Below are 23,030 nucleotides of genomic sequence, written 5' to 3' on the forward strand. Positions count from 1 at the left end.
GTCGGTCAAAGTTTAAAGCGTGTCGGGGTTAGGTGAAAAAGTTTATGTGCTGCAATGGACTCTCCCTTTGTTGCAGAACCACCATCTGCCAGCTTTTGCCAGCAGAGTACGAAGAACGGCTCATGGAATTCCAGTTCTGAAGCTTCGGCATCAAAATGATTACAGTCTTGGCCAGATCGGGAACGCTGACCTAACACCTGTCTACTTCAACATGCCCAGCTGTACCACTGTAACAACAAAGGGGGCAAAAGACATGCGCCTGTTGACGACTGGCCACGAGCATACGCGATTTACTGCTATGCACTGTTGCACAGCAGATGGCTGGAAGTAGCCTCCGTACATCGTGTTTCACAGAAAGACGATTCCAAAGAATGAACCATTCCCGAAAAAAAGTGATCATCCGCGCCAATGAAAAGGGATTCACGAATGAGGAGATGGTTAAAGAATGGTTCCAGAGCGTTTGGATGAAGCGACCAGGTGCTAACTTGGGCTTTCCAAACATGCTCATCTTGAACTTGTTTAGAGGCCACATTTGCCTGGGCGTCAAGGAAGCCCTACAGAAGGCAAGCATGGACATGGTCGTCATACTACCTGGTGGTATCAATTGCAACCCCTGGCTGTCGCCGTGAACAAGCCTTTTAAGGACCGCGTCGCCAAATATTACACGGAATGGCTCGCGAAGGAGAATACAGCCATGACTTCAACGGGACGCCGCAAGAAGGTTCCGCTCAGCGAAGTGGCGACAGGAATTTTAAGGACGCGTGGGAGGTTCTTCCAGCGGAGATCATCAGGACAGGGTTCAAAAAATGCTGCATTTGTAATGCACTCAACGGCAGCAAGGACGACGTCATTTGGGATGTCGAGGTCGCCTGCGAAGCATCCTAAGAGGAAAACTTTCCCGACAGTTCCGACAACGATGTGGCTTGTGACAGTGGCTAGCGGTACTTAGTGGCCAAGTTTATTGTGAATAAAGGCTTGTCATGAGCATGTTTTTCTGTTTTTCAAAATATATGGGTCGACTTATATTCGAATAATTTTTTTTTTTGTTTCTCAGCGAGCCCAATGGATAGGGGTCGACGTATATGTGAGCAACTACAGTAGCTGGCATTTGTTTTTGTGCTAGTAACCTTCAAAATGGTGAGCAGTGCATCAGGACCCTCATAGACTGCTACGAGCACTGCTAACTGCATACTTTGCTAGGCGTTGTCAGCAATTTTAGTGCCATGAATCGTGAACTAATTATTTAAGAGGAGACACAGCTTTAGAATCGTGAAATTGGCCAAAAAATCATTTTGAAAGTATTCTATCCGCTCAAAAGGCCCGTTCAGGATGCTTTCTAGGAGTTTCATTGTTGAAAATAACCGGGAATTCTTCTTAAAAAAAAAACTGTTTTGTTAACCACAGTGCTACTGCATATCGGAGAAATGTTCGAAAAATCGTCAAGTCTTCTCCGTTAAGGTTTTCTGACTACAGTAGCCGACGGGTAATTCGAACTCCAATAATTCGGACTTGTAGGATATTTCGGACTTCGATGAGGCACCGTCAATCGCCCGTCAATTCGCGACGGCTATTTCAGACTTCAAAAGTCCGAAAGTCCCATTTTTCGGACTAATTTCAGTCGCCTGCAGGCCAAAATCGGTCACCTTATCAGCTTTTTCGCCAGCACAAAAGGCGCCATCTTGGATTGAGGTGGATTTATGCTGAGGTTGGCTTGGCTTGACACACATTCGCTACCTCATTGTTGCCAGTAGAGGTCCCTGCAATCTCCGACACTTCCGAGATGGCAGCCGGATTGTCATCGCCGCCAACTTGCTTTTGTCACCGAATTTGTCGCGGGCAGTTATCGCTTGTCCCATACGTTGAAAATTGGTTTTGAGGGGAAGGAAATTGTGCTGGAGCTATCTCACATCTCAGCGGGAAGAGATAAAGGAGGGACTGAGAGAAGAAAGAGGTGCCTAACGGAGGGCTCGGAATAATTTCGACCACCTGGGGATCTTTAACGTGCACTGACATCGCACAGCACACGCGCGCCTTTGCGTTTTGCCTCCATCCAAACACGGCCACCGCGGTCGGGTTCCAACCCGGGTACTCCGGATCAGTAGCCGAGCGCTCTAACCACTGAGCCACCGCGGCGGGTCTCATACGTTCGCCATTCGCAGTTTCGTCAATTGGGTTTCTCTCACCGCGTTGACTGAGTGGCACTCAGTCTTCACGAAGTTACATCTGTTCGCCGTTTTGTGATTGCGTCCGGCGGTTCCGCCACTTTGAAACAAAAGTGCCTTATCTTTGCGTGTGTTTGACGAGCGGTGTGGTGCACACTCGGGATGTGGACAACATGGTCCCGCCGGGTCAGTCAAAAGAAGTGTGGGAAGTATTCCAACTAAATGCGGTGACCTTGCTGTCTAGCGTGTACGGTGAAAGTACAACCTTAGCGCAAATCGTCGCCAGCAAGAGAAATTTTTCACAAGGTAAAATCAGTGACATTTTTAAGCCGATTTCATCTCAATAAAGTGATTTTTTGTACTTCATGAATTTTTCGGGCTGTTTGATTATTCGGACCATTTTTCGTGTCCCTTCGAGTCCGAAAAATCGGTCGGCGACTGTAGTTACCCACCTTGTGAAATACATTTCTTTGCGAATAATTTGTATGTTTTACCCCCCATCCTATCCTTTCTTTCTAAAGATGCCTGATGGGAGAGTGCCAGTTGTGAAATGCAGGCCCAGCGCATGTCGTTCTCCACAGGATGCGAACCGTCTGGCCCCTGTGTGTTCGTCTCGGAGCACTGGTAGCCGCTCAACGAGCGGAAAACTGAAGGCACGAAAACAAACCTGCACTGAGAGATGCAACATGTGAGTCCCGCTATACGAGATGATATTGCAAAGGGCCGGCAATGAATCCTATGTTTCTGTCATCCACTTTTTCTTTTCCCTGTGGCCTAAAATAAATACATAATATGTTCTGATATATGAAAATAACGTAAGATCAAAGTGGTTGCTGCGAACTAACTGCAGAAGTGCGCCTGTGCCGCAGCTTTGCCAGTTCCGTCATCTTCTGAAGACTGAAAAGTGATTGAAAATGATTGTAGCACAGGCACTCATTTGCTCTCGGCGTTCACATGTTCACTGCCACATGTCAACTGTGTCTTGACTCTGCGCTATGATGTGCTTCGTTGTATTGAACCTCCTCTTCTGACCCACTAGCCACTAGTGGTCATGCCAACAGCACCTGCTCTTAAATGGCATCTGAGCATTGCTTTCATGCACACCATAGCTTTACTGCACATGCTAGCTGTGGATTCCATGAGGGAAGAGCAAGTGATGAGATAAATGTGAAATGCTGCTATTTGTGAGCGACATCTGAAATCTCCAATAGCTGGTTGGCAGTTGAGGTAAACAAAAAACCTGGAACTAAAGAATTCCCAAATATTGAGAAGATACCGTATAAATGCGTGTAAGGGCCGCACTTTTTTTCCCAGATTTGGGGGGCAAATTTCGGGTGCGGCCCATACACGCGATTTTCGAAAAAAATTTTTTTTTTCAAGTGAAAGCAAACCAATCTGGAATGCGCGGCAATTATTTACCGTTCAGGCATCACTCACAGAGTCTTCAGACTCCGAGCTGGTGCTGTGTTCAGGTAAATGTTCAGCCCACAGAAAGTCGTCTTCGGTCCCACCTAAACTGTGAAATTCCGGTCACTTTGAAACTCCGGGTTACAATGTCGGTCGACACGGAATTCCACGCGGACAAAATCCATCCAAGCACAGTCGCGAGCGGTGCCCTCTTAAGCCGCCCTGTCGGCGTCTCGTCGTGATTGCCATTGGCCATCCATTCCGAATACTGCCTTCGAAATTCAACCTTAAAAGGCCGATTGACGCTTACATCCAGGGGTTGCAGCATGCCGGTGAGGTCGCCCGGTATCACGGCCATGTCTGTGCGGATACCGCGCAGGCGTTCCTTAAGGGGGGATGAGGGGATCGGAACAAACTTTTTTATTTTTTAACTTAGAGTGATGAAATTTGGCAGACAGGTTTGAAATAGCATCAAACAGACAGCTACAAAGTTTCACAATAATATCTTCAGTAGTTTTGATTTTATCATTATTTATATATTGCTCACATGTTGCTTGCTCGTGGAAAGCCTAGCGTGACAGCAAAATGGGTTATGGGTCTGTAAATGTTTTTAATAGTTACTAAGAAGTATAATCTAAGTCAAGATTCTCTTGATTTCTTTTTAAATTTCTCTGCTCTTCTTCTAAACGACACAGTATGCACCTTCTCTTTATGTTTAGAATGTATCATGCTCCAATTATTGTGTAATAAAAAATGGTGAGCCTAAATGGTAAATCTGAGACTGTCTTGACATAAGGCACACTTCAGCAATTGCAACAAAACAAACAGGATTAAAATCCGAGCTCTCATTGCCGTGCTATGCTTTCCACGAGCGAGGTGATAAGCCCAAAACAAACTTTTGAGAAAACAAGCCTCAAAGTTCCATACTGGCACACACTGTCTAGAATGCTCCTGCGTTGTAAAATTTGGTGTCCTTGGCAGCAGGTGACTTCTTAGCCCTCTGTCCTTTCAGGAGATGGACTTTGTGTGCTTTCTTCATTCGCTGGGAATCTTTCTCGACAGCCCGCTGAAGAGAGAGGGCACCAGGGCGCAGGCCCAATGTTGCGCACAGGTCTGAATAAGCTTTCAGACTGCCCGAGTTGTACCTTGAAATTGCCTCGTGCACTGCTGTTTCCACGGCAAACAGTGAGGCATGCTGGTCTTTTGATATTAATGACCATATCACTGAATGGAGACTCTCAGCCGCGTTTTGAGTTTTGCCTCCTTTGCACCGGGCCAGCAACTGAGGGTCTGAGAGGCGCTGGTACACAGGCAGAAGTGCTTCAGCAACTTTAGCTGAAAGCTTGTACTTGTGAGCTGGTGCTGGCTGCCCTTCTGCCTCAGCTGATCGGTGGTTGCACCAGCTAAGGGGGCCAGGGGGACACAGCTCATGATGGGGCTCACCATCTGTTGATGTGATGTGGTAGTATGTTGCCATTACTGCCCTTTGCATTTCCTCGACTTCTGAATGGTTCCGCAGAGCAAGGCCATAGTAGTTCGTCAGTTTTTTGATGAGCTGCTGTGTCAGGCCCCCCTTTCCACCAAGTGGCTCTCCTTTCTTTGCCTTGGCTACCAAAGAGCGAAGTGCAGCCCCCATTCTTTTTTTCACATGATTTATGCAGTCTTCTTTAGACAGCTGCACAAAACCATAAACTTCTTCATCACATAAAGTGCGAAACATGCGGCTGTCCCCATCACAAACTATGTTTGTGTAGCGTAAATCATTTTTGCTCAAGGAGCGCCTGAAGAGTTGTAGTGCAGCCTCAACCTCCATTCTTCCAGAATTCACATCAGTGTTTTTCTGGCACTGGTGTTGCTGCTTCCATTCAGCATAATGGGGGTTACTTTCTGCTGGCTGTCGGCTGCACCCAAGGCAGAAGTTGGACAGAACTACGCAGTCCAACACAAGTCCTGTATGAAATTCAATTATACAGCCTACGCCAGTATGGGAGCTGTGACCGCGTGTCAACCATGTGCCATCATAAACTACTGTGATGTTCTTTGAAAATGTCCCCATTTCAATGTACACCTTTTTCACTGCCTCTACAGCATCTGTGAAGATGTTGTGTGCAGCTGCCGCTGCGGCAGGCTTGAAAGTCTTTTTGAGGTGCTCATCATATGTTTTGTGGTGTAACCCACGATGCGAGACATTCATGGTGGCCCAGAAGTCATTAAGAGCAGTTGGTCCTTTCCCAATGCTCTTTATTGCTTGCATAGCTCTGATGTTGACCTCAAAAGCTCTAGAGCCGCTCTTCCTTTGTGAGGACCACTCTGACTGTAGGGTACCACAGGAAATGCATGAAAGTACCATCTTCACAGCTAGCCCCAGTTCAGTCTCGCGGTGCACTGCTAGGCCGGGCTGCTGACAAGTTGGGCAAAGCGTGGAACCAATCAGCGAGTTCAAAGCAGCAACTTGAACAAGCATAAACTCCTCTTCTGGAGGTGCGGGAATGGCATTTTCCTGTGAGCCAGTCAGCCCGAACTTGCGCTCCGTTGCTGAAACCGCGCGAAGCGATTCGCGAACTCTCGACGCTTGCAGTTCTGCACTTTCCGCGGACACAAATCGTGTTTTTAGGTGAGCTTGAATAGTGCGACGTTCTCTGGGCGAACTGTCAACACTGCGATGAGCGGCAAGGACGGCCGCCGGCGCATCCGCGGCATCGAGCGTGCGCCCGCGTTGCAGCACCGTCGAAGCGCCGGAACTCGTCGATGGCATGGGACTGCCTTCACTGGCGGTTGTTGGCTGCGGAGACATCTCGGCGTGGAACGATTCACCGCGGAAGCGCGTCTCCGATGCTCTGCAGTCGGGCGGCGATGACCGCTGCAAGCCGACTCCGTTATCTGTGCTGGACGAAGTTGCGACGGGACACTCGCGTATGGTGGGACGCTCGCGCACGTCGATCGTCACCGGTGCAGTAACACTGCGCCCGCGCTTCGACGGCAAAAGATCATGGTTCTTCTCACTATCACTGGCTGGTGCTCGACTCGGCGGAAGATCCCGCAGCACGTTGGGCGAGAGATCGCACAGCACGTTGGGCGCGTACTCCGCCGATTCTGAACGGTCGCTTGGCTCGGCCGAACCACCTGCTGACAATAGCCGCTTCTTCCTTGCTGTGACGGGCTTGCGTTTCCGCTTCCCGTAGGCATGCTTCGTCCGGTACTTCTTTTCGAACGTGCGCGGATCCATTGCACGTGGTCGAACTGCTCGAAACACAACAGAAGGAAAGGCCAGAAAGGCTTCCCAGCAGACGCTCCTTGCCTCAACCGCCATTATGCGCGGCGTCGGCCAATGAGGAGGCACCTAACAACGCGCCGCGGCGCAGAGCCAATCGGGGCGCGGCAGTCATTGGCTGCTCCGTGCTGCCGCCCTCCGGTTTTTCTTTTTTTGTGCGCTTGCTGGCTGGCAGGGGAGGAAGGGAAGGGCTGGGAAAAAAAGCCGAAGAGTCGGGCTTTCCAACGATACCAAAATGGCGGCGCTCCGTGGCGGGAAATCCGAACAGTCGCGCCTTGAACTTCGCGACTTTTTCGCGATTTCGGGCGGATGCGTGGACGCCGGCACCGACAAATATATTTATTTTTAGTGCTTAGAGTTTGTTTTTTGGTGAAATATTTCAGTACAAGATAGAAATGATGCTGTAGATTCTGAAAAGCGTACTTTTCAAAAATCGATTTTTTTCGCGAAAATCGCGATCTGATCCCCGCTTCCCCCCTTAAACCTACCCGTCAAGTGACCGCGGAAGCTGTCCAAGCCGAGGAGCGATCGTCGGGCCAGCATGGCGCCTGGGCGCTTCTCCCAAACGCTTTTTACCCAGTCGAGCACAAGCTCATCGTCCATCCAGCCCTTTTCTTGGGCGCGAACTACAATTCCCTTGGGGAAAACGCCTTTAGGAATCGTTTTTCTTTTCAGGATGACATAGGGGGGCAGCTTCCGCCCGTCTGCAGTGACGCACAGCATAACGGTACACTGTTGGCGCTCCACACAACACCGGTTGTCCGCACGAAAACACTCTTCTTTCCTTTCAGTTCAACTGTGCAGCTCTCGGGACAGTCGAACCACACGGGGGTCTGGTCGGCGTTCGCTATCTGCGAAAATATATAGTTGTGCTCACGACGCAGACCGATGACATACTTCTGAAAGCTGAGCACCTTGTCGGTGTAGTCGGGGGGCAGCCGCTGGCACAGCGTGGTCCTTCGCCGAAATGATAGGCCCTTCCTCTTCAGAAATCTTCGTACCCAGCCGGCACTAGCCTTGAAGTCCTCGTTCAGTATGCTTTTAGCACGCGCCAAGGCTTGTGCCCTCACGCGCAGCATGTCCGTTGTCAACGCGTAGCCGTTGTTCCGCACTTCTATTGAATAGCATAGCAGCTCTTCTTCTAGCTCAGGAAATTTGCATGCCTTGCCTCGGAAAGCGCGCTTTTTGGAGCTGGTATTCTTCAACGCATCCCTTTGTCCGTACCACCGTCGGACACACTTTTCGTCCACGTCAAATTTTCTGCCCGCGGCACGCTTGCCGTGTTCGAGAGCAAACTCCACTACTTTCAGTTTAAAGCCCGCCGTGTAGCTGTTGAGGTGCTTGCCCATCGTGCAACAGTGACAGTGCTCGGAGGCAGTTCATGAAAAAGTGAAGAACGACAGCGCACGAGAGCAACAACTATGCCGAGCGACCACACTAACACAACCACCATAAAACGCATGCTTTGACAGCCAGAACAGAACAAAGTTAGACCTGGCGATACCGATACGGATAGCGGAAGTACAGTAGCAGAAGCTCGCGGCAGAAGAAAAGATGATGACGATGACCCCCACGGCCTCGGGCGCCATCCATGGACGGCACCTCGAAGCTCCTGTGCGCATGTATTTCAAAGGCTATTCTTGCGTGTTTCCTGGAAAGTTTGGGTGCGGCCCTTACACGGATTTTTTTTTTTTTTCAAATATTTCCTTTGGGAATACGGGGTGCGGCCCTTACACAGGTGCGGCCCTTACACGCGTTTATACGGTAACTAAGTAGAGTAGAGTGCAGATTGAATCAAACAGGAAGTACTATTCTTAAGCCATTCAAAATTTATAATGTTTGCATACTCCTATGAAAGCCAATGAGTTGTAACATACTGAGCAAAAAATCGTGCCGGGCTCAATTTGCCTTTGGCAATGTTTGGCGCGATTTTGGCCAATTTAATGCTTTCATTACAGCATGGCACGAAAATCACATTTGTATCAAACTGGCGCAACTGGCGCTGTTGTCTTACCCTTGTTACAGGAAAGATAAGAGAATGGCCACTATCGGATGGCCACTGATGGCCAGCGGATGGCCACTGTTGACAAGCAGCAAACTGCACCCCCTTCCCCACACGTGGCTGCAGATTGCAGCTGCGGCCCGATAACGCATTCGCGTTTTACTCTTATTAGGCGCCCTCTTTTTTTTCATTCAACTGCACACTAAGCACTCAAGGGAGTGTCGGTAGTTGAAGGAAGGGCCACTGTTCCAGCCGCCGCGCCGCTGCCACAGAACAGCAGCAGCGCCGAGGAGTGTAGGCAACGGAAGAGCCGACGCCACTCACGCATAGTTTCTCTTTGGCTCTCGTGGCCACGTTTCATGACTACTGCTGGCCACGTTTCACAAGTCTTTAATGTAGCACTTCGTCGGTCATCATCTGTGCTCCGGGTCCAGTAAGCAACCGGCGCTCGTTCACGGCTACATTCAAGACGGCTGTCATTCTTTACGCCGAAGAAAAACAACTGTGCGCCGGGCCGCAAGTTCGGCGTTCGCAAAGGGTGATACAGGTGTGGCAGCTGCAGCAAGGCAAAATTTTCAGCTGTTCCACATGATGTCATGATGCGGCTGTTTGCAAAGTGCGGGATTTAGCTGCATGACGATGTTAGAATGATATGCTGTGGGACCGCAGCAGCGATCACGACGGCAGCGCTAATGAGGGCGATGGTGCAAGTGCAGACTAATAATTTTCGTTTTGGTATGTGCCCACGGGCACGCCCATCTGGACAGCCGATAGCGGCTGGTGATAAGCGGTGGCCGCAGGGTAAGGCTATTGTGTTCTATTATTAAAGGCCAAGAAGTTTTGTTTTTTTTTTCTGAAATGTGATATGAAAGGGTCGACTTACAATCGTGTCAATACGGCATGTATGCTTACACAACAGTAAAGCTGGGCTTGCCAGTGTGTCAAGCACCTCACCAATGCAGATGGCTTCACCCTTGGTGGTGATGACGACGACCTCTTCATTCAGCTCTATGCCGTCCTCATACCGAAGCACGCCGGGTAGCATCACCTTTGCCCCATAGCACACTGCATTCACCTGTACGGCAGCACATGGATGTTGTCGTGTCAAGTCTCGGCATCTACCATACTGAGTACAGTAGAACCTTACTCACATGTTTTCCAAAATCCACCCATACATTTCAAAATCTGACCCAACAAGCCCAAAACACTTTATGACAAGGACACTGCCTTCACTGAAAACAGAAATTTTTAACCTAGAGGAGGTGAAATTGCCACCGCTAACCGCGCGGTGAGCACCATGAGCAGTGAGCGGCCCTCACATCGCCGAAATCGCGATCGTTAATTGCGCGGTACACACTGCGAGAAGTGAGCAGCAGTGCGCAACCCTCACATCGCCGAAATCGCGATGGCTAATCGTGGGTATGCACCGCAAGTAGCATAGCCACACCGCTGTGAATAAATCCCGCCAGTCGTAAACAGATCTGCGTGCATGCATTTTCTATGCTTCTGCATATGAATTTTGGCCATTTAGATGATACAAAATTTCGGATAAAAAGAATTTTTTTGCGACCCCGTGAGATTCGTATCACCGAGATTCTACTGTAGTGAGTTTAAATCCAGTGGAGACAAAATTTTTAAATCTGATTCTCTCAGCAATGTCAGCACATTTCAGAGACAGAAGGAGCCACAAGAATCGGTTTTTAGAGTTACCTTCAGGGACACAGGGAATAACTCCATAGAATTTTTTTTAACCCGCTGCAGTGGCGCAGTGGCTTTGGGTTCAGCTGCGGATCCCAAGGTAGCCCGTTCGATCTGGGCCGCAGCAGCCATATTTCTTTGAAAGTGAAATACACAAGCTTTTTTTTTTTAACTTTTTGTATCCTGCAGCCTCATTCCTCGCGTCACATTTGTGTCCTTTTTTTTCCCCCTCTTTCACGCCCGTAAAGTTGGCCCTCAAGTTCATGGTCACATTACATTTGGGTAAATATAGTAGCTCTGTTGGTTTGCAATTCTCCCTGCAAGATTTACGAATCACAAATTGATTTCGCTGTCCAAACTAAGTGCCAGAAAACGATCAGTATCTTATATAACAGGCCAACAGCAAAGAACGTTTACTTTGGCGTGAATGTCTCCAATACGCTGGCTATACCCTGAAACTAATCATGACAAAGTTGCAGACTCATTAGAAAAATAGTACAGTACAACTACACTGTTATGTTCCCGGGTGCTGCATTTCCCGGCTTCTGTGTTCTCGTGAGCCCGTCCCGTACAAGCTCCCATAGAAACCGACTGAACAGACTCGGCTGTTACATCGCAACTGTGGCAGTATTCTCGCATCCTAAACCGTGAATGTCACTTCGCGATACTTTGTCCCGTGCCGCGCGATTTTCACAGCCTGCGTCTAGTGCGCGTGGAACAGCGAACGCAGAGCGGCCAAAGCGGGACTCAAGATTTTATCGGCACTTGGCCGCCACTGTGTTCGGTGGCTTTCGGCGTGGGGCTGGGCGGTATGAATCTTGTCGCGACTACTGGTGCAGTGCCACCGGCGCTGTGGCAAAAACGAGCAAAGGTGCAAAAACGAAACTATGCTTCGGCACACGGCGTGCAGGTTGGCTTCGAGGAATGTTTCTGTCATCTGCGCTTGCCTTGTCGCCTGCACCTTAAAACGCAATTCCGAGGTTCCAATAGGCGAAGCCAGTGCAGGATCAATGCGGCTGCCGTGAAAACTGCACCGTTGCGCATGTGCGTGGCAGACCTCGCCCTCCCTTTTCGCGCCTGCTTCTCTTCCACTGACAGCTGATCAGGCAGGCGGAAAGCCACTGCAGGGTGTTTAGCGTTGCAAAGCACAAACACCACATGTCATGGCTGCCATCCCTTCCTGTGCGAATATGAAAAAACAGCACGCCAGAACATGGCCCCAGAGGAGAAAATTGACCAAATTCAAAAAAAATAATCTGCGCCTGTCCCTAAATAAGTGGGTAAAGGTTGAGGCTCACCGCGCTGTCCTTCATGACGATGCGCTTGTGGCTGACCAGCAGGCGCTCCAGGGGCTGGATGACACGGCGCAGGTACCCTTCGTCTCGGTGGTTGTCGTACAGCCACTGGGCATCCAGCACATCGTGCAACGTCACCATGCCGCTCGTCTCGTCCTGGATGCCCGACCGGACACGCCGCAGCTCCTCCATGACGGCCCCCGTGCCCAGCAGCAGGCCGATGTGCACGCACAGCGTCCGCACGTATGTGCCCGCCTCACAGCTCATCCACAGCACGCCTGCGTACCACAATCATTCATGCATTACAGCAGAATCTTGTGACTGGGGTTGCTAAAATATTCGCGTCATTCCAAAATCCGCACGTATTAACACGGGAAATGCATGCACTCCATGCATGCTTAGAATGTCCGCAATTCTGCACACTGCCTTCCGGCCAGAGAATCCTACAAATTCGTATCATCCCAAAAATTGTGCCAACGGTGATATTATAACAGAGACTGCCGATTTTTACGACCTACAAGTGGGCTGCAATAGAAGAGACATCTGGACTAGTTGGTATGGTGACACAATGAATAAACAGCGCTAAAGACGAGGACGAAGAGTAAACAGGACGAGCGCTGTGTCTTCCTGGCACACAGGTATCCCCAAGCACCATGACTTCACCAGACGTTGCCTTGTTCCTTTTCCTCGCCGTGAGTCGCAGATGGACACAAGCCCAGAGAAATTCTGCGCTGTGGTCCGCAATCGTGCTCCACTCCTGGTATGAGCGTTGCTAGCGACCTTGCACATAGATGCCACAGACGACGTGCAGATTGTCCTTGTAGAAACATACCTGTCGCCACATCTCGGAACACATTATGCTGCACATCCTACGGTTGTGACCTTGCGACGGCTGTAAAGGCCCAGAAATAGCTTGGGCTTCAGGGGGGCAGCGCGTACCGGTTGTTTTGCTGCAACGCTGACGGGTCAGAAAAAATGAAACTGACCGTCATTGAAAAATACGAATGAAAAGCCCCGAAGCTTCAAGGCAGCCGGTCGTTTGCCCTGCACATATAGAGCCAATAAAAACGCGTGGATGACATCTGCTCTGTTCGTGCAGTTCGTCACATTTAGACCATAGGATGTCATGCAAGAACAGAAAGATTGTTTTGCTGCTAGATCAGCGTGCGGCGCATCCAAAGCACATGACGCTAGAGAGTATCAAAGTGGTATTCCTGCCCCCGAATGCTACTAGTCATTTGCAGCCACTAGATGCTGGCATCATCAGAAACGTAAAGCACCACTTCAAAGGTTCGTTGGTGCGCCGCCTCCTTGCGAAGATTTCTTTTGGACGCTATGCATTTTATTGCAGTGGCCTGGGAGCGTGTCTCCCCTGCAACCATCGCGAATTGCTTCGCAAAGTGTGGGATTTTTAAATCCACAGTGGCCACCACCTCGCAAGTGCCAGATCCAATTCCGGTTGATGTCTGGAACCAGCTTGGTGTTGACTGCGATCCCGTCACCTATGGTCTGCGCACAGTGGAAGACATCATGGAGGACGTATCGTCGCAGCCTGGAATTTCGACCAGTGACGAAAAAAAAGACGAGTGCCAAAATGGTGATGACCAGCCACCGTCGGCAGCCGAAACTATGCACGCTCTCGATATTCTGCGCTGACATCCGATGTGCATGAGAACACTACAGCCCAGTTCTTCAGCTTCGAAAATTCTCTGTGCTAACCGACCTCACGCAGAAGAAGACTCAGAAGGCCATACGTGACTTGTTTCCACGTAAATATTTTTTTTTTGTGCGTGTCTCATGGTTTCGGGACGGATTTCACTCTTTTTTTGGTGTAATGAAATTTCAGGTGATACGAATATTTTGCCTACCCTTGAGATTTGTATCACCGAGATTCTACTGTATAACTGTAGCTGGAGGTTATGTTGAAAAATAAATCCCTTTTCCACACTTTGACATTTGTTCTTCTATTTGTTTTTTAAAAAAAGCCCCGGATTGACGTGAACAACCGTAGGAAGCGTGGAGGGAGAGGCGGCCAAAGATACTGACACCGACACTTATGATCACGAAGCTCACGTGCAGACACCGGGTGAAGTGATGGATACCCTTGACCTGCTGCGGCCGCTTGCCAGAACACACGAGGGGACCGATGACGCGCTGGACGCACTTCAGACTTATGAAAAATCCACGCGGCCATTGCTTACGAAGCACATGCAAGCAAAGATTACTACCGATTTCTTTGCAGGGAAATAAATTTGTAGTTCCCTGGTGCCCTTCTTGTTACGGAAACAATATGTTTCTTTTCATGCGCACTAGCGGAGTCTGTCGTTTCCGTGGGCCGCAATTTCATTTTCAGTGTATTTATGCCTCGCAAATATGATGCCGCGGTAGCTTTTTGGATGCTGCTGCAACATGTAATCGATTGTGTCGAATTAGGTGACCGAGAAATGCCTCACTCAACTTCACAAAGTTCTTTATTTAACGAAATAATTTGCGGCTCCCTTCAACTTTGTTAAATTGAGTTTTAACTGTAAAATTTGTGAGCAAGCGTAGATCATTTTTAAGAAAAGGAGAGCACAGCTTGCGTTTTATGCCAAGGAAACGAGCAGGGGCCGAATCCACACAACAGTCCGGCATACTAATCCCTTAAAAACATGAAATGCCATATAAAAGCATCATCAGGCATGTTGAACGGATCCTCACGTACGTTCGGCCGCCAATGACTATTACTCAACACCGTGCACATCAAGGAGGCAAACGGAGGAACCACCATGTTACACTGAAGCGAACGGCAGCGTCTCGGTTCCACCAACGGCCAGCTTACTGGTTTGATTTTACTTGGCTGACAGCTCATGTAACGTGCACAAAAACCGCGATCCCACCTCCGCAAGATGTCACCATGCCAGCAGTGATGAGACACGGCCAGTTGCGCGGGGTAGCCGGCCGGGAAGCGAACCGTCTCGTGGATTCGGCCCCAGTACTGTTTATGCACAGCTATGTAAACAACCTCAGCGTAGCGGCTGCAGTTGTCATAATTGTCGCATTCCTGGGGGATTGTGCACGCACACTAAATGCTAAATGATATACTCATCTAAAATGATGAAGCAATAATTTAGTCAGCGGTGACCATTCATCGGTGCAGACAGTGAAAGATTCGAGTCATGTTGGGTTTTGCCAGTGGTTTGGTTATACAAAGGGTACTAAACGAACCGAAAGGAATGCATGTTTCACTTACACACGTACACATGCAGCGGGGAAGCTGTTGCATTCGCACTTTTCTCTTCTCTTTTACAAAAGGGAGTGCGCTGAGGGCAGCTTACTCCCTTTTTACTCTCATATAGGCATATCCGTGTACATACTCGCAACACTACTTTGGAAGTTTAAAGAACCGCTACGGAGACTGCAGCCAGATCGCGAGCCTGTTCATGTCCCACCGGCTGCTAGTGCCAATTCCACTCTCCCACTTCCCTCACAACCGTGAATGTATGTATGCAAGCAGCTGACGATTCACCCACCCATGTTGTGCTTGGGTTCGTAGTCTAGCAGCTTGCTGTCGTAGATGGTACGGATGCGCAGCTGTCTCTTGACAGCAGCAATAAGGGGTGGCCGCTGGAACATGGCCCCCTTCAGCTTCTCACATGCCTGCATAGAGTACAAGAACCATGCTCAACATCACTAACTCATGGTGGTTTTCTAGACTGGCAGCTGAAAGCTGAAAAAAAAGGGGGGGGTGTCTCCTACTGATCTTCCATTTCGCCTACTGACCACTCAACAGTCGGAGTGCATGCCACTTGCATGGGGATGACTGGTAGAAGACTCCCCACCACTTGGCATCTTGATCACTGCCCTCTCTTGCTCACTGCATGAACTACTATAGCGTTTAAAAGGGCACAAAAACGAAATATCAACTATGCAAGATGGATAGATAATTCCTCTGGAACACTACTGATGTTTTTGTTCTATGCAGAAAGGTGGCATGTGGCATCTTTTACAATCCAACCAATCAAGTGGCACTTCCAAAAACTGGAAACGCGGCCGGGGAAAAAAACGAGCTTTACAGATCAGTGGTCACTGCTGCAATGTGCAAATGCAGACCACCTCCACCCTACTCCCCCTACTTCGATGGCAACTCACCACTGCAAAGTGTGCGTCTGGTTTTCGTTGCATGACTGCAAAAGAAACTCAAGTTATCAAGGGTAGCTGCAGAATGCAGAACAAACTGCTGATTGCGCTCATGCATGCATAGATCGGCAATGATAACATTAGTGTGTGGCCTTCTGTACGTTGTACGCGGTCGTAAAGTGTACACGTAAGCTTTGAGGGATCCTCAAAAGCATGCGAGCAGGTGTCGCTTTCTAACACCATGTCTCGGTGAAAAACTGAATATGCATTTCTCATCAAATGGCACACTACGCCATCGATTACCACATACTAATTTTTAATTACGCAGTAAGTATGATCGCAGACAACCCTTGTGATTGGCTCTGCTGTGGTCATTGTGATTTCTATGTTCCTGAATTGCTTCCCTCGGATGTTAGCAGAAACAGATCAGGGTACATTCCGCCTTACCAATTATAGCTGTCGACAGGGGATGCATGCATAGTCTCGACGAACACATATTAGCTTGTGGAAATTTTTCGCGTGGAAAACGCTGCCTCGCGAGCTGGCACCTCATGTACAGCATGCATGATGGCCAGCGCTGGAAAAATTTTTCTTTAATGAGCAAAATGACAGGTGATGGTGCATGCATGTGGTACTTATCAGTTATTTTTCAGCACATTTAAGGGGGGGAATTGGGGATCATATCATGAAAATCTAAAAAAAAAAGACGATTTTTGAAATGTACATTTTTTGCCATCTACAACACTCTGTGTTGTACTCAAATATTTCACCCAAAAACAGTCAAGATGGTCCAAATAAATATATTTGTCAGGGTCTATACACAGACGTATGTGCTAGTTTAGAACTTTCAGCCTTGTTTTCTCGAAAGTTCATTTTGAGCTTATCCCCATGTTCATGGAAAGCATAGCACAGCAATGAGTGCATGAATTTTTATCCCGTTGTTTTGTTGTAATTGCTGAAATATGGTTTGCATCGAGACAGTCTCAGATTTAGCGTTTAGGTTTGCATGCTTTTGTTACATGGTAATTAAAACATGATCCATTCTAAACATAAAGAGAAGGTGCATAATGTGTCCTTCAAGAAAAGAGCAGAGAAATTTTTTGAGAATCTGAGTCTTGATTTACACCACACTTCTTAGTAAATATTAAAAGCATTTACAGACCCACAGCCCGTTTTGTTGTCATACTAGGTGTTCCACGAGCAAGCAACATGTGAACAATTAAAAACAATGATAAAACAAAACCTACAGGAGATATCATTGTTAAACTTTATATCTGACTGTTTGATGCTATCTCAAGCTAGTCTGCCAAATTTCATCACTCTGAGTAAAAAATAGAAAACTTTACATTTGATCCCCTCATCCTCCCTTAAAAGCGTACCTTACCTTTTCACTGCACAGAAAACATGCAAGACCAAGTGTTCTCACAGTGCTTCACATGCTGACATGCATGCATGCATGAGCATGTGCTAAACATAAAGAAACAAACACTTCGAAATTTCGTAATGCCCGTAGCCTGCACAAAGTAGCCGATTCGGCAGCTGAAGTGAGAATGATATCACTTTGTTGGCTGTGCAGCAAGCACACACAGCATGAATACAGTTGCAAGCTTGCGGTTATGAACTTGCTGCGTACAATGGCTACATGCATACTGAGTACACAAAATGCGAGGCGAAAGCTTCAGCGCTCGTGTTTGCTAATCTTTCTTTTCGCCATACTTACCGCTTTTTAAATTAAAAGACCCTCCCCACTGCCAGCTATGCTCGCCACGCTGCTTTCCTCTTATTTCAACGGCAACTGCCCATTCAATGGCAACGGCAGAATAGGATTTGTTCATGAATACATCACTTGCCGTCACTGCACAAACCTTCCAGTGGCAGTGCCACGTGTATCTTGCTTTTCCGCCATTTTCTGGCCTATAAAAGCATTGTTTTTGATCAAAATTAAATATCTGTTATGAGGTGAGCCTACCCTATCATTCCAGCCTGACTTAGTATTCCGTTTAGTGTCCCCTTAACCACTGTTTCCCCCCACACACAAGAGGCCATTTGCAGTGGCTTCTCTGCAAAACTGCCACAAAAGAGGGGGAACCATGCTCCCTGCAGCATTGTGTTTCCCTGTTCTGGAGCCCTACCCATGCAACAGAGCAGACACGAGAGCACGGACAAGAGGCCAGCCTACCTGGACAACATGGGCATACGAGGCGGGGTCTTGGTGCAGCTTGAAGATGGCCACGTACTCCTTACCCGCACTCTGCTGGGACTTGGCCAGGCGAGTGGTTCGCTCGATGCACACAATGAGGCAGCCAGACACCTTGGGGTCCAGAGTCCCACTATGACCTGTCTTCTCCACCTACCCAATTGAGACAACCCTCTCAGTGCACCCGCCATTCCTGTAGGCATGCACATGGTCATCCACTTCCAATCTGAACATTGCTCCATGCCACCAGTGCTCTGCGGAGCGCCTCTCACAGGTGCCTGGGAAACTATTATGCCAGAGCAGTAAGAGCCATAGGTGGGTCTCCTATGGCGCGTCATCTGCTGCAGCACACGAGTATCACCATATCATTGCGGTGAAGAGATCCTCATTTCTGTTCTCCATAGGCAAACCACGCACGGGATTGGTGTTTCCGAGGAAACTAATAGCACACAGCTGCTAAGACGACTAGTGTTCACGCCTCGCTCACAGTTCAGTTTTGAATGGCCACTTTGTGATCTCCGAAATTGCATGCTGCAGGTGTTCTTGCAAAGTAAGTAGTGAAACACGGTGGCTCAGTGGTTGTGGTGCTTGCCTGCTGACCTCAAAGATGCGGGTTCAATCTCGGGTGTGGCGGTGGAATTTCTATGAAGGCGAAATGCTAGAGGCGCATGTACTGTGCGATGTCAGAACCGCAGGTGGTTGAAATTATCTGGAGCCCTCCATAACAGTGCCCCATAGCATGAGTCACTTTGGGACTTTGAAAACAGTAAAAAAAAAATACAACCTTTGCTCTTCTGGCACTGCAGATGTTCTTTAGCTAGGAGCTGTGGGACTTTCCCCCACAACGTCCCCTTTGGTTGGCTTTCCAGTGATGCACTCTCCCTGGTTAGTTACTTTGACTTGTTAACAAGGCAGGATGCCGGCGCAGCAGTGGCACGAGTGCCACAGACGGCGTGATTGCTGCGCGTGCACGCACAGGAGAGAGCAGTTTCTTCGGCTCGGGATGGTCAGAGCGTTCGGCGCGCACTCCGCTCTTAGCCAGTGGGTCGAAGCCTCATGAGGGAGAAAGTTCTCCCGCATCTCGTCCCGGTCCAGCTTCGGAGTTTCCGTTTGCCCTAGCATGGGCGAACGTTCGCTCGTAACCTTGCTGGTGAGTCGGGCGACCTCGATTCCTTAGAGTGTTTTGTTGCTAGCTGGTGTTATTGTTGTAGTCACAAATGCCGTATTTGTGTCAGCCAGAGTGTCGTTCCTTTGATCCCTCAAGAGCAAGGCCCGCCGTGGTCGGCGTGTGTGCGATCACGAGGTGGGGGGCCGGTGGTTTTGAACTGTCAGCCGCGATCGAATGGGGGAAAACGTATTTATTTCCCCTATTCAACCCCACAGAGGCTAGAAGGAAATGAAGATTGACTGCACATAGGTATTCCTATTATCAATGATCAGCAAAAAGTGAAACTTCTTTTCGCGCCCTCATGCCGATGACGCTGCATTTACTCTCCTGGCATGCGAAAGACCAGACAGCTGCAGATTGCCGAATGACATGGGAAATGAATTCTGCCCAGCTAGTGGCCCATAATTTTATCGATGACCTGATCGACTCACAGTCAACTCTGAAGTAAAAATACAACATCAAGCAACACGGCAATGATGACTCTTCGTCATCCGTAGCAATGAAATTATTCCAGCTTCTTTTCAGAAGTGCTTTGACATGGTGAGTGAGGTTTGTTTCAGCCTTTGATTAAGATCTGTATAGAGTATTTGAAATGGCGGTGCAAGAAAACAGTGGCTCCTGAAAGCCACGTGGACATTAAAGCTGTGGGGTTTTGGCAAGCCTCAGCATGTGCTTATAGATTGTGGTGAACCTGCACAGCCGCCTTTTTCACTCTGTACTAAGCTAAATGAACAAATGGAGAAAAAAAATTCACCCTCAGGTTTTCATGGCAATGCTGCGGCAAGCAAAATCTTTACTTCCACTGTTATTTTATTAATAAAGAGCCACTAATAATAATAACTACCTGCACTGTACCAGCAGCTCTATAGAAATAATAAGCAGAAGCCATTGCTATTGCAGCTGTAGCATAAAGATGCACATACTGCCGTTCTCAACAGCTGTCTTCCAGCTCAGAAGAGCTGATACCACTGGCAGTTTACGTGCGCTGCGCAAAAGCATAACTCGCTTCAGGCCGAGGCAAGCACAGCAATGTGCTGTAGCAGACGACACGCCACAGGAATCCGCCCACAGTTTTGACTGCGCCTGCAGAACAGTCTCCCAGGCAAGGTGAGAGGCACTTTGCGGAGGATGACTGTGTACATCTGGCCAATTCTATCACAGTACTGCGCGACAACTGACCGGTTAGCTTGTCAGCGCCTTATCATGGTTTGCGTGGGGAAAAAAACAAGAATAAGAGGTTATTCTTGTTTGTTTCTCCACTTACGCACCGCGTCATGGATCGTCAGTGACATGACATTGACAAGCCGGCTAGTTGATGGGCATGCAGTACTGCTAAAGAATTGGCCAGGTGTGCTTGTGCGCCACAAGACACTGGCACTGACACAGGATGTCACACTCTGTGTCTTTACAATATGCGTCTTTGTCCTCAATTACTGCCAGTAGCTGCAATTTAGCTGACTGTAATGCACTGCTTTTCATTTAGCTTGGGTGTGTACAGAGGGTGTGTAGTTCCGCAAAACAAGCAAGATCTGCATGACACTAATTTTAAAAAATTATCAGCACGTGAACACACCAAGCAGACTTCTCATCCTCAAAGTGGTGTCAACCATGGCTCATTCTCAGTGGCAATAGCCACTGAACCAATTGAAATGCCTTGAATGGTTGTCAGCACGTGAAGCTCTCCCTAGCCCAAACGTCTCCTCGCTGCTGAAAACATCAAGCTGTACACGCGAAGGAAAGCTGCGGCATTTCAAGTGACAGATTAAAACCAAGTGCCTGGATGGGACCAGTAAAGACGCAGGGGTAAAAAAAAAAGAACGGGAAGCGCGCACCTTGAGGATCCGCTTCACCCAGGCGACCACCTCGTGGGATGACGGGTTGCACGGCTTGTCCAGGTTGATGAAGCCCGAGCGTATGTACTCGCGCAGCTCCCGCTTGAGGGGGTTGCTGCCGTGCGGCATGGGCACGTAGTGGTTGGTCCGCACATTGAGCTTGTCGAAGTTCTGCGCGGTACCACGCACCCGACATGAAGCAACGATAACCCCACAAGCAAGCACTGCATGACCAGTCGCGGGCGCCACTATCACACGATGACCAACGCAGCGAGCTGTGCTCGTAGGCTGCACGAATGTGAAGCCGCGTGAAATTGCTTAGTGCCGGAGGCAGCGGCCCGCGCGAGGTCGGCAATATTGCCGGGTGCGGGTAAAGAAATGCGCGGAGAGCGCACCTTGAGCAGCAGCGGCCACTGCGATGTGTTCAGGCTCCCGGCTTTGTCCGAGGGCGCGATCAGGAAGTCTCCCTCCGCCTGCAAGTCCTGCGCAACCAGATCGGACCGTTGGGATTGCGCTGCTCGGGGTCATCAGACCGCGCCTGCATACTCACCCCGAGGGCCTTGCGCTTCTTCTTGTCCTTCTTCGCAGAGGATAGCACTGCAAAAGAGTACGGACGCCGTCAGTCACGCACGGCGGCAACGTGAGCGCACGTCGGCCGCCGATGCGTTCTTCAGCAGCGCGCGTCACGCCGCGCGTGCGACGTTGCCAAGCGGCGCGCGCCATGCCGCGCGCCACGCCGCGCTTGACGCCACCCGATGTGGCGCCGTGCACGACAGGCACAACTAAAGCAAAACAGCGGCTCGGATCAGTTAACGAGCGTTTTTCTCAAGAGCTACAAGACCACACAATCAAGCTGCTCGGACTAACTGGGACGTCCTACCTTGCGCTTCTTCGATTTCTTCCATTACGAGGGATGGCGAACACGTGTTTCAAGAAAACATTGCCAGGGGCCCGGGCGCGTTGTTGCCAACAGCCAACGCGTGATGGCGTTAAGGACGCTGATGTTCGTGTCCATGGTGTTCATGCTGTTCATGTTGTACCTGCAACGGTTGGAGACCAAGCTAGTGATGGGCGGACTAGGCTTCAACCTTTCTTTTTTCAGGCAAGGGGAATGGATTAAACAGTCATTACCGGGACTAATATACGCCGATGATATAGCGCTAATGGCTGACAACAAGGAAGATTTACGGAAGTTGATAGACATATGTGGTACAGAGGGAGATAGATTAGGTTTCAAGTTTAGTAAGGAAAAATCTGCAGACATGATATTTAATGATGAGGTCGGCGAGCATAGAATACAGGAGTTCACGCTAGAAGTAGTGGATGAGTACAAGTATCTCGGGGTGTGGATAAATAATGGTGCTATAGCTGAGACGTATCTGACAGAGCATGAAAAATATGTATATTGAATAAAGCTAGTAGGAATGCAGCTGTCATGAAAAATAGGGCACCGTGGAATTACAATAGCTATGAAGTGGTAAGAGGGATCTGGAAAGGGGTGATGGTTCCTAGCCTGACTTTCGGTAATGCGGTCCTGTGCATGCATGAGACCAGATGTTCAAGCAAGGCTAGAAATCAAACAACGCGGCGTAGGGAGGCTAACTTTGGGAGCACATGGCAATACACCAAATCAGTGGGTACAGGCCGGGTGATTTGGGATGGGCGCAGTTCGAGTGCATAGAAGGTAGCAGTAAGATAGCATTTGAGGAGCGATTGAGAAAACTGGGGGGAAAGCAGTGGGCTAGGAAAGTTTTCAGATACCTGCACATAACAATAGCTATGAAGTGGTAAGAGGGATCTGGAAAGGGGTGATGGTTCCTAGCCTGACTTTCGGTAATGCGGTCCTGTGCATGCATGAGACCAGATGTTCAAGCAAGGC

General features: G+C 49.1%; 2 protein-coding genes across 2 annotated transcripts in view; both read right to left on the reverse strand.

Moving 5' to 3' along the window:
• The window catches only part of Nop60B (dyskerin pseudouridine synthase 1 Nop60B), a 41,782-nt gene extending 19,616 nt beyond the window's left edge, over positions 1–22,166 (reverse strand). The window contains exons 1-8 of the mRNA XM_077657455.1: positions 22,032–22,166; positions 21,702–21,748; positions 21,547–21,633; positions 21,152–21,322; positions 18,134–18,304; positions 15,348–15,474; positions 11,839–12,113; positions 9,797–9,917 (exon numbers count right to left, since the gene is read on the reverse strand). Coding sequence (XP_077513581.1) covers positions 9,797–9,917; positions 11,839–12,113; positions 15,348–15,474; positions 18,134–18,304; positions 21,152–21,322; positions 21,547–21,633; positions 21,702–21,748; positions 22,032–22,056 — 1,024 coding nt within the window. The 5' untranslated portion in view covers positions 22,057–22,166. The remainder of the gene's footprint in view (positions 1–9,796; positions 9,918–11,838; positions 12,114–15,347; positions 15,475–18,133; positions 18,305–21,151; positions 21,323–21,546; positions 21,634–21,701; positions 21,749–22,031) is intronic.
• On the reverse strand, positions 3,958–6,803 carry LOC144124649 (uncharacterized). The gene has a single exon (XM_077657454.1). It carries the CDS (start codon positions 6,793–6,795, stop codon positions 4,510–4,512), a length of 2,286 nt encoding a protein of 761 aa, XP_077513580.1. The 5' UTR covers positions 6,796–6,803; the 3' UTR covers positions 3,958–4,509.
• Positions 22,167–23,030: the final 864 nt, after the last annotated feature.

Source organism: Amblyomma americanum, chromosome 3 (assembly GCF_052857255.1).
Source record: "Amblyomma americanum isolate KBUSLIRL-KWMA chromosome 3, ASM5285725v1, whole genome shotgun sequence".
Taxonomy (NCBI): domain Eukaryota; kingdom Metazoa; phylum Arthropoda; class Arachnida; order Ixodida; family Ixodidae; genus Amblyomma; species Amblyomma americanum.

Bases quoted from the DNA above. Each gene is read 5' to 3' on its own strand.
- LOC144124649 (XM_077657454.1), bottom strand. From the start codon at position 6,795: ATGGATCCGCGCACGTTCGAAAAGAAGTACCGGACGAAGCATGCCTAC.